This window comes from Colobus angolensis, unplaced genomic scaffold (genome assembly GCF_000951035.1).
Source record: "Colobus angolensis palliatus isolate OR3802 unplaced genomic scaffold, Cang.pa_1.0 Scaffold1, whole genome shotgun sequence".
In the NCBI taxonomy this organism is placed as follows: domain Eukaryota; kingdom Metazoa; phylum Chordata; class Mammalia; order Primates; family Cercopithecidae; genus Colobus; species Colobus angolensis.
In genome coordinates this window covers 4,024,226-4,035,751 of record NW_012110918.1, presented here as the reverse complement: position 1 = coordinate 4,035,751, position 11,526 = coordinate 4,024,226, and the positions used below count along the sequence as shown (strand labels likewise).

The 11,526-nt window shown below is 45.7% G+C and overlaps 2 protein-coding genes across 3 annotated transcripts in view; one reads left to right on the top strand and one right to left on the bottom strand.

Annotated features, from left to right (window-relative positions):
* The window catches only part of WIPI1 (WD repeat domain, phosphoinositide interacting 1), a 39,108-nt gene that overhangs the window by 14,495 nt on the left and 13,087 nt on the right, over positions 1 to 11,526 (top strand). For both annotated transcript variants that reach the window (XM_011925679.1, XM_011963618.1), the window contains 4 exons: positions 7,655 to 7,752; positions 8,415 to 8,507; positions 9,523 to 9,593; positions 10,578 to 10,685. In XM_011925679.1, coding sequence (XP_011781069.1) covers positions 7,655 to 7,752; positions 8,415 to 8,507; positions 9,523 to 9,593; positions 10,578 to 10,685 — 370 coding nt within the window. The remainder of the gene's footprint in view (positions 1 to 7,654; positions 7,753 to 8,414; positions 8,508 to 9,522; positions 9,594 to 10,577; positions 10,686 to 11,526) is intronic.
* Positions 2,112 to 11,526, bottom strand: part of ARSG (arylsulfatase G) — a 177,264-nt gene continuing 167,849 nt past the window's right edge. Inside the window, exon 12 of the mRNA XM_011927487.1 lies at positions 2,112 to 2,937. The gene's annotated coding sequence lies outside the window, so the exon portion shown is untranslated. The remainder of the gene's footprint in view (positions 2,938 to 11,526) is intronic.

Sequence of the window (11,526 nt, the reverse complement as noted above, 5' to 3'; positions counted from 1 at the left end):
ACTAAAAAATACAAAAAACTAGCCGGGCGAGGTGGCGGGCGCCTGTAGTCCCAGCTACTCAGGAGGCTGAGGCAGGAGAATGGTGTGAACCCGGGAGGCAGAGCTTGCAGTGAGCTGAGATCCGGCCACTGCACTCCAGCCCGGGTGACAGAGCAAGACTCCGTCTCAAAAAAAAAAAAATGGCCCTTGGCTGTCGATTTCAGTGCTTTCACATTTCAGCCATGGCAAAAGGATATTTTAAAAGAACAAAGCTAGCCAGGTGCTGTGGCTCACGCCTATAATCGCAGCACATTGGGAGACCAAGGCAGATGGATCACCTGAGGTCAGGAGTTCAAGACCAGCCTGGCCAACATGGTGAAACCCCATCTCTACTAAAAAAATACAAAAATTAGCTGGGCGTGGTGGCGGGCGCCTGTTATCCCAGCTACTTGGGAGACTGAGACAGGAAAATTGCTTGAACCCAGGAGGCGGAGGCTTCAGTGAGCTGAGATTGCACCACTGCACTCTAGCCTGGGCAACAGAGCAAGACTCTGTCTCAAAAAACAATAAATAAATAAATAAAAGAACAAAGCCATTGAGGCCGTTAAGGAGTTCTGTGAGACAATGACTTTGAAGCATAATTTCTGAAATGGAAGATGGTATGTGAAGAAGCTGTGGGTAGTAAGTTTTTCCCTTAGAAATGAGAGGATAGAATCATCTGGACAAGTATCTATTGTTTGTGCCTGGCACCATGGTAGGCACCATTAGGCAACCACATACCAGGAGCCCAAAATCTAGTTGTCACGAGTTCCCTTCAACAGTCTGTCTGAGGTGGTCTGAGACAGGTGCGCCAGCAGCCTTTGGCAGGGGTGGAACCATGTTTAACTCTGGGGTGCAGACACAGTGAAGGGAGCATGTGCTCTTCCGATCGGGAGTGAGAGGCCCCTGAATCTGCACGGAGCTTGAGGCTGGCAGGGCCTGAGCTAGGCCTTCAGGGATTTGGGGAGGGACGTCGGGCATGCAGAAAGCTAGAAGCTGCCTGTGGCTCTCAGTTTCTCTGAAGAGAGGGGAGTTGAACACAGTAAATGCCACTTACTCCTCACACCTGTCGCACACTTGACCCCCAGAGGACGGGGTTGCTTCAGGACTGAGCACCCTCCCTTACAAACAGATGTTTCTCCCTTCACTCTGTTGCCCAGGCTGGAGTGAGGTGGTGCAATCTCAGCTCACTGCAACCTCCACCTCCCAGGTTCAAGTGATTCTCATGCCTCAGCCTCCTGAGTAGCTGGGACTACAGGTGCCCGCCACCACACCCGGCTAATTTTTTGTATTTTTAGTAGAGATGGGGGTTTCTCCATGTTGGCCAGGCTGGTCTTGAACTCCTGTCCTCAAGTGATCTGCCTGCCTTAGCCTCCCAAACTGCTGGAATTACAGGCGTGAGCCAGCACACCCAGCCACCATTACTCTTATTTTTTAGCAAAAATAGTTGTTTTTCTGTAGCTCAGAAAACTCACTGGTTGCCTTACTTTCTGCAGCTTAAACAGAGAGAAAATTAGGTTTAAAAGTGCAGGGCTATTTGTGTTCCATGTTAGAGACAGTGTATATTGCTTGTAAAGGGAATCACTTTTATCTCAAGAAAAATTAGAAACAATGGCAGAGACTTTCTCTGTCTCAGATAAAAGAATGCCTCCTTATGAAAGGGTCCAGGGATAGGTTGAGTATTTCTTCTGAAAGACCAGGAGCAGGTTGACCAAACTGTGTCTTTTTAGACCTCTGATGTTCTTTAGAGACACAGCCCAAGGTGTTTTAAATGCTACCGTTTATAATTATCACCTCAACTTCTCCTGACCTCCCTTTCTACTGCACTAAAATGCAGATGATCATTTTTAGCCTGCAGAGTTGCTACGGCGAGCATTACCTGAGGTCGTGGCCTGGGTGGGCAAAGGTGGGTCCGCCCTGTCCATGCGGGCAGTCAGACTCACTCCCCAGCCAGCTCCGTCCCGTAGGGCAGCCTTGCACAGGTCAGAGCTGTGCTTCAGTGACATGATCAGGTCCTCACTCGGGAACTTTCAGAGGACTCTGCACTGTCAAAATCATGAATATACACTTCCCAGAGGCCAGGAGTGGCCTTATCTGTTCTCATCCTCTAGTTTATTTTCTGAACGAAGAAATAAGATGGAAACTCTGACTGTTGATTTTATAAATCCTTGCTAGGCACAGAAGGAAGACAGAATCACTTGTCTAATTGTCTTCAGTACACAAATCCTGAATGCATTTTGACTTCATAAACTACAAATAAATTAGCTATGCAGAGTTAGCCTGTTGCCTCACACTTGGTATCTAACGCAGCTGTTAATTTCCTTCTTTCTGTCTGTTTGTGTCATGCCCATTCCTGTTGTGTCAGAGATTGCAGGCTATTTCCTTTAAAGAGCTTGGCCAGACAGGGGCTCGAAGCTAATTTCCTGCTAGCACAGCAGCCTGCTCGGAGCAGTCAAGGGTAGAAATCTCCATGAAAATCCTGCCAACTGCAGACCTCCCAGTGTGGAGGAGGTGGTCACAGAGCTGACCACCTTTTATGAGATATTGAGAGAGCGTTCTATACCACACAGCAATGCAGATCACTGAACAATTCATGGTTTCTTCCCCAGCAAGACCTCTTTCTTGCTTGAAAATGGTAATACAAGTGGTATAAATGCTTCCCTTCTGTAGGAGCGTAGGGCATTTGCTGTACAAAGAAGATTTCTTTCCTTTCTATTTTTGAAAATTGGAAAGCGTAACCTGAGACGTTAATCAACTCAGAGGGAACTGCATTTTATAAATCACTGTTAACTTACCTAAAGTTTGACATGCAATACTTTAAATACCAAGGTGAGAATCATTTAGAATTATGGGACTTCCTTTTAATTCCACTGATGATGCCATTGGTTCTTGAGTTGAGAGCAGGCACTTCTTTTCCAGCTGTAGAAGAATTACAGCCAAATAATTACAGTGGAATTATAGCTGCCAGTGACTTGTGAAAATATGTGTCAAGTCTATAACAAGTCCAAAAGCCCCATCAGAACCTCATTCCTAGGTAGAAAAAAGACTGGAAGGAAATGTGCTCAGATGTTCAGAACAGTGAAAAGCCTCTGGGTTTTAGAATTGTGGGTGATTTTTTTTCTCCTTATATTTTCTAGGCTTCGCAAGTGTTCTACACCATCACTTTTATATTATACAATAATATTTTTAAAGCCCATTTCCTTCCTTAAAAAGGCTTTGTGTGACACCTGTAACAGAAAGAGGAGACCGGCAGAATGGCAATAGCCAAGCTAAGGAAAACTCTTCTTGCTTGCCTTGGGTGGTTCCCAAGATAGGAAGATACATTCATGTAGCTGATTGGATTTTTCTGGCACTTGGGCTGTAGGGAAGTCACAGTAGGCTTTTCTGGGGACCTTCATGAAGTCTGTAAGAGTAGGAAGACAGGATTCCTTGTCTAAATTCAGATGACAGGTAGAGGTATGAGCCTGGAGGCAAAACTGTCAAATAAGTGGTATGGGTCAGAGTATGCCTGCCCTCACTCTTATCCTTTGTCCCTTTCTTGTTAGCATCTAGTGTCATCCGGTTCTGTAATAGTATTACGGAAAGTTCAATATTAGCTTAGAAAGTTTAAACCTTTCTTCCCTTCTGGGAATATTTATATTTTAACATAAAACTCTGAAGCATAGCTGTAGGTATGCATCCAAGGCTTCTGCTCCAAGACCGTTTAGCTCTCTCTGCCATAAAGACACGCCCAGTATTTCACAGGGAAGAAGTAAGAAACTAAGGCTTGGCATCATGGAGTATTAAATCTGGAAAGACCTCTATATCGTGGTAGCCTTCATTTCACAGACAGGAAGCAGGCCGGAAAGAGCCACAAATAACTCGGCCAGAGTTACATAGTACATAGCAGACCCCAGTCTTGAACCCATGTCCTCAGCCTGTCTCTAACCAGATAAATATTCCTGAAACACACCTTAAAATAAAATTTGAAAGTCTTTTTTGAGATATAATTCACATCCTATACAATTCACTCATTTAAAATGCATGGTTAAATAGCTTTTGGTATATTCACGGAATTGTGTAACCATCACCACAATTAATTTTAGAGCATTTTCATTGCCCCAGAAAGAAACCTTGTACCTCTTAGCCATCACTCCCTCTGCCCCCAGCCATAGGCAACCCCTAATCTACTTTCTATCTCTATTAGATTGTGGATTTCCCTATTTTGGACATTTTACAGCAGTAGACTCATATAATATCGGTTCCTTTGTGACTGACTTATTTCACGTAGCCTAATGTTTCCAAGGTTCATCTGTGTTGAGGCATGTATCAATACTTTATTTTTCTTGCTGGATAATATTCTATTATAAAAATATGTCACATTTTCTTTATCCATTTATCAGTTGATATTATTTGGGTTATTTCCACTTTTTGACTTATGAATAATGCTGCTATGAACATTCATATACAAGTGTTTGTGTTGACATGTTATAATTTCTCTTGTGTATATATGTAGGAGTGGAATTTCTAGGTCATATAAGAACTTTATGTTTAGCTTTTGAAGAACTGCTAAAGGTTCCAGAGCACTGCCCCATTTTACATTCCCACCAGCGGTGCATGGGGTCCCAGTTTCTCCATATCCTCACCAACATTGTCTTTTTGACTATAGTCATCCTAGTGGTTGTACAGTGGTATCTCATCGTGTTTTTAACACAGTCTTTAAAAAAACATATGTGCTGCCGGGCGCGGTGGCTCAAGCCTGTAATCCCAGCACTTTGGGAGGCCGAGACGGGCGGATCACGAGGTCAGGAGATCGAGACCATCCTGGCTAACACGGTGAAACCCCGTCTCTACTAAAAATACAAAAACTAGCCGGGCGAGGTGGCGGGCGCCTGTAGTCCCAGCTACTCCGGAGGCTGAGGCAGGAGAATGGCGTAAACCCGGGAGGCGGAGCTTGCAGTGAGCTGAGATCCGGCCACTGCACTCCAGTCCGGTCGACAGAGCGAGACTCCGCCTCAAAAAAAAAAAAAAAAAAAAAAATATGTGCTAGGCTGGGCGCAATGGCTCACACCTGTAATCCCAGCACTTTGGAAGTCTGAGGCAGATGGATCACCTGAGGTCAGGAGTTTGAGACCAGCCTGGCCAACATGGTGAAACCCCGTCTCTACTAAAAATACAAAAATTAGCTGGGTGTGGTGGCAGACCCCTGTAATCCCAGAATCCCAGCTACTCGGCAGGCTGAGACAGGAGAATCACTTGAACCCAAGAGGCAGGGGTTGCAGTGAGCCGAGATTGCACCACTGCACTGCGGCTTGGGCAACAGAGCAAGACTCTGTCTCAAAAAACAAAACAAAACAAAACAAAACATATGTGCTGAGAAACCTTCAGCAGTTACATACTGCATTTGGAAGGCCTTAACTCTTTAGTTTAGTACTCTAGTCCTTGTAAGATTTCCACAGTCTGCACATCTTTTCTGCCAGCCACTTCAGCACACAAGCCAACCAGATCTCCTGACTGCCTTCCCCACGCAGTTTCACAAGGCTAGAATCCCTTCTGCCTGCCTAGCTGTTCTTGAAGTTACATTTGGATGGCAAAGAACTCAGACGGGATGAGGAATTGGGGTTTCCAGAGCAAAACTGGGGAAAAAAAAAAAAAAAGAAAAGAAAAGAGTTGCCTCTTTTAAGGCTGGGGCCGGAAATGACCTTGTATAGCCAAAGGGGTGGTAGGGCTGCCAGAACGTGCAGTTGAAGGTTTCAGGGCTCGGCCACTTCCTCCCGGAGCTATACATGGCAAGTGATAAGAGGACAGCCCCGCTGTGGACTCAGCAAAGCCAGAGCAGGAAGTGAGATCTAGGTTCCAACTCTAAATGTTTGCTTTCTTTTTCCTTTGCTCCCCTTCCTCAGCAGATTAGTTAAGGTATGTTTCAGCCTGACCTAAAGTTTTTCTTATACTTTTAGAAGAAACCCACTTAATATACTAACTTGTAATAGATGCCAGTCACCTTTTTTTCTTTTCTTCTTCTTCTTTTTTTTTTTTTTGTAGAAAGATGTCTCTCTTCCGTGATCTCAAAGTTTCTGGTGACACTTCGGTTTCTATGGAATTGCTGGAATTCACTGCTATTATGTGCACCCCTATTAATCTAAACCATTGTTTTGAAAATCCTTTACTTAGATGCTCCCTCCTTGAATCCCCTTATAAATAAAAACAGCTTATGTTGGTTCGATGGTTTGATGGGCTGTTTACTCTTCTGGAATATTGCTGAAGCATTTTAAATCCAAAACGTCCTCTTTATTTAGTTTGTCTCAATGTCTAGGCGCACCATCTTGACTGCAGACGCAGACCTCAAATGAACTCCCACCTCCAGAGGTGCCCATTTCCCTTATCAAGGCAGGACATTCGGCTCAGAAATTGCTCAGTTTCTTTTTCTTTTTTTTTTTTTTTTTTGAGACAGAGCCTCACTCTGTCACCCAGGCTGGAGTGCAGTGGTGCTATCTTGGCTCACTGCAACCTCCACCTCCAGGTTTAAGCAATTCTCCTGCCTCAGCCTCCCAAGTAGCTGGGACTACAGGCACACGCCACCATGCCTGACTAATTTTTGTATTTTTAATAGAGACAGGGTTTCACTGTGTTGACCAGCCCGGTCTCGAACTCCTGACCTCAGGTGATCCGCCTGCCTCGGCCTCCCAAAGTGCTGGGATTACAGGCGTGAGCCACCGTGCCTGGCCTGAAATTTCTCAGTTTCTAAATAGGTTCTTGGCAGCTCCTCTTTTCTAACTTGAAATTACTGGCCAACAGTATGTAATCATCTGCAGAAAGACCAACATACACTGACCTTTCACAATAGGAAGATTTATTTAAGTTTTGAGTAAATCTTTTGTAGCCCTAGAGGATAATGGAATTGGAAGAGAAGTAGATGCTGTTTCAGAGTCCTGGGGTAAAATGTAAAAATGAGCAATATATATACATAATATATACATATGTGTGTGTGTGTATATATATATGTTTGTGTGTGTGTGTATATATATTTGTGTGTGTGTATATATATTTGTGTGTGTAGGTATATATATATATTTGTGTGTGTGTGTATATATATACATATACATATATATATATATATATATATATTTTTTTTTTTTTTTAAGACAGAGTCTCACTCTGTAGCCCAGGCTGGAATTCAATGGCACAATCTCCACTCACTGCAACCTCTGCCTCCCGGGTTCAAGTGATTCTCCTGCCTCAGCCTCCCAAGTAGCTGGGACTATAGGCATGCACCACCATGCCCAGCTACTTTTTGTATTTTTAGTAGAGATGGGGTTTCACCATGTTGGCCAGGCTTGTCTGGAACTCCTGACCTCAAGTGATCTGCCCGCCTCAGAGTGGTGGAATTACAGGCGTGACCCACTGCACCCAGCGAGTCTCATTGTTTCACTGTAGCAAAGACACAGCCAGTGTTAAATCAGGAGGTCTTCCCCTGTGAATTGGCTTTATTGGAACCCTTTGATCAGAAGAATCATCAGCGGAAAGCAGTTGTCTACAAAGCCATACCTCCCCTTGCCAGTAGGTGGCACTGTAGCTGTACTGTTTTCAGATGCCTTCTCCAGCCGTGCACTCTCTCCCTTGGCCCCAGATTTCTCATGTCCTGTTTCTTCTTTGCCAGGTCTATGTGCTCTCTCTATCAACCATTCCAATTCTTACTTGGCCTATCCTGGAAGCCTGACTTCAGGGGAGATTGTGCTTTATGATGGAAACTCCCTGGTAAGTTGACAGTGACCTGGCTGAGCCAACCCACCTGCCTTGGCTGTGTGGTCATGGAAGGAGACAGCTAAGGACACCCTGCCGTGGGGGGCTGGAGGCGGTGGGGGCAAGCAATACTGGGGGAGTTGTTCAAGAGAAGGTGATGCTATTTCCCCTCGGGCTTGCTGTCAGTCAACGTCACCATGAGCCAGTGGGCCAGGCCAAGTCAGACATCTGCAGCATAATGAAAACCACTTGCCAGCAGGGGGCCAGTTGTCTCCCTGAATATGTCACGCTGTCCCATGCCACAGCCTGAGACAGTGTGCAGGTGTTTCATATTCCCTGCCCTCTGGTCTCTGAGGCATCCCTGAGCAGGACAGGATTGCTGTGGGAAGTTCCCTAAACATGCGTGCAGGGCACGCCTGCGACAGCATCACACTGCATCAGGTTCTTAGTTCGTGGCCACCTTCCCGAGGGCAGGAAAAGGGAGGGAAATGGAGTGGCCTTTAAAGCCGAATCTTGATTCACCAGAAAATGACGCACAGCTTACGTGCAAATGGCCTGGGGAACAGAGGAAGAGATAGGGAGTTGGACAAAGGAGGGAGAAAGGAGAAAAGAGGAAGGGTGAAATCCATCTTCCCTCTTCCACATCGTCAGTATCCATTTTGCCTTTTCACCAACAGAAAACAGTCTGCACTATTGCTGCCCACGAGGGGACACTGGCTGCCATCACCTTCAATGCCTCAGGCTCCAAACTAGCAAGTGCGTCTGAAAAAGTGAGTCCACTCCCACCAACGCCTCTGTGTGGGGTTCGCTGGATGGCTCCTGCCATGCCCAGGGCTGGGATGGAACAAGCCTGGTAACATGAAGACTGACTGGTCTCTGGGCCCACTCAGAATTTGTTTCAGAGGGAGAATTTCTGGCCTCTGCATGTGTGCTATATTCATGCATTTGTTAATTCAATAGGCCAGGGGCCTGCACTATGCAAGATACAAGACACTTTGCATGAAAATTCATGGTCTTATGAAGAAATGTACATGCACATCAGCCGTAGAGACAGACAGATGCTACACCTTATAAACACAGTACAGTGCAAACCAAATGCTTTACTTTGCTATTTAGAGAAATTGACGTCTTCTGCCTGGAATAATCAGAGAAAGTGATCAAATTGAATTTTTTTTCTTTTTTTTAATTTTGAGATGGTGTCTGGCTCTGTCACCCAGGCTGGAGTGCAATGGCACGATCCCGGCTCACTGCAACCTCCGCCTCCCAGGTTTAAGCGATTTTCCTGCCTCAGCCTCCCGAGTAGCTGGGATTACAGGCACATGCTACCACGCCTGGCTAATTTTTTGTATTTTAGTAGAGACAGGGTTTCACTGTGTTGCCCAGGCCGGTCTTGAATTCCTGAGCTCAGGAAATCCACCCGCCTTGGCCTCCCAAAGTGCTAGGATTACAGGCATGAGCCACCATGCCCGGCCTCAAACTGAAATTCTAAGAAACCAGAGCAGTTGGGCGAACACACACACACACACACACATACACAGACACACACACACACACACACACACCAGCCTTGGGCACAAGTGGAAAGGAAAAGGTAGACAGAGGGTGTTTAAAACATTTTCCAAGAATTGTTGATATGGAACATAAATAAAAATGCCTATATGCTCAACACGGTGTGCTTCCTCAGAGACAGATGTTCAAAACCAATAAGACAAACTCCTCTCTAAAGGGACATCTCTGTGTGAAACCATTAATGGTTATGAAATGTCCACCTGCTTTCTTTTCCAGGGCACAGTCATCCGGGTGTTCTCTGTCCCTGATGGGCAAAAGCTCTATGAGTTCCGGAGAGGGATGAAAAGGTCTGTGTTCAATGTCAAACCCATTTTAAAGTCCCCGCAGAAGTCCCGCAGGGGCCGCTGGCAGCTGTCTAGGGAGAGGACAGAGAGTGGCTCTGTGCCCTCCACTCACCTGGAGGAAGTGTAACTACTCTCCCAGGTAATTGACTTCCAGGCTTTACTTAGGGTTCAGCAACACTGAAAGCCGAGATGCTGTTTTAACACAGTTCAGCCATGAGAGTCCCTTTTTGATGTGTGTGTGGGCGGCCAGCACAGGAAAAATGAGAGAGCCAGGGAGTCACAGTCCAAAAATAATTTCTGATTTCCTTCCATGGAAATAAAGGACCATGTAAAGTGTGACTGTTTGGGATCTTATTGGATGTAGGTTTGCAGCCAGATCGGTGCACAGAGCAACCGGAAGATTCCAAGATGCCAGGCACAGTTCTTCCCTTCTGCTAACAGAGGGAGGGCTATACCTTGTTTCTTCTCACATAAATAAGACTATGGGCCGGGCGCGGTGGCTCACGCCTGTAATCCCAGCACTTCGGGAGGCCGAGGCAGGCGGATCACCTGAGGTCATAAGGAGTTCAAGACCAGCCTGACCAACATGTTGAAACCCCATCTGTACTAAAAATATAAAAATCAGCTGGGCGTAGTGGTGTGTGCCTGTAATCCCAGCTACTTGGGAGGCTGAGGCAGGAGAATCGTTTGAACCCAGGAGGTGGAGGTTACAGTGAGTTGAGATCAAGCCACTGCACTCCAGCCTGGGCAACAGAGTGAGACTCTGTCTCAAAAATAAATAAATAAAATAAAATAAAAAAGACTATGAACTTTTGTGAATCTTTCTGACATTGATTTCTAAATATGGGCACCACAATGTGTAAGGGATTTGGGGCTACCTAGGCTCTTCAGGATACATCTAATTTTCTTATAAAGCTGATCTCTGAGCTATAAGGCCGTAACTCTCATTTCTCTAGCTCACGGGCCCATGTGTTGCTGTGTTTCTAGGTATGTGACAATCAGCTCTCTAGTGTTCAGTATGGACTCACAATTCCTCTGCGCCTCCAGTAACACCGAGACGGTACACATCTTCAAGCTGGAACAGGTCACCAACAGGCAAGTACTGCACAGGGTGCCAAATGCTCACTAAATGAAAGGAGTCAGGCCCTGGCTCTTCTGCCGGCATGAATGATCTCTTTTCTTTCTCAACACCCTGATCTGGGCTTTACTTGGGGCTTCACCTAAGTGATGGAGTGTGTTAGCAAAACTTTGGGGGCATAATGCACATAAGCAAAAAACTGGGAGCCACCCACGTGAGTTCACATCCCAGTTCTGCCTCTTAGGAGCCAGGAGATCCTGGGAAGATCATTTAGATCTGTGTCCTTCAGTTTCCTCATCTGCAAAACAAACCTAACGATAGTATATGCATCTGAGGCTTGTTGCGAGGATTAAATGAGTCTGCAGATCTCAAAGCGTTTAGCATTGTGCCTGGCACATAGTAAGCACTAAGAAGCATCAGCTGATGTAGCTGTAAATATAGCAATATATTTATTTATCATCGCTGCCAGCACCACCGCTGAGTGCTTGGGAAACACCTGCAATTTCTCAGGGCTTAAGAAGCTGTCTGAAAAGTGAAAGAAAAGCCTAAAAAGTGGATAAAATCTCTAGGGAAAGAGTAAAAAGAACTTCAGGGCAAACAATGAGCTTTGGGTTACACCTGAGCAGAATGGGGGTTGGAAAGTTCTGCAAAGACTGAGGAGTGGGAAGGGAGCAGCCCCCATTGTTTCATACCCTACGGTGGGGGGCAAGGATTCTAGAGAAAGAGTGCTTTGAAAACCTTACCCCAACCTGCAGGAAAAGGCAGGATCAGGACAGAAAGCCTACTGTATTTGGTTGTTGGTACCCTTGGATAGAGTTTCAGAAGAGGAAGGTGTAGAGGCCAGGCACCGTATCACAC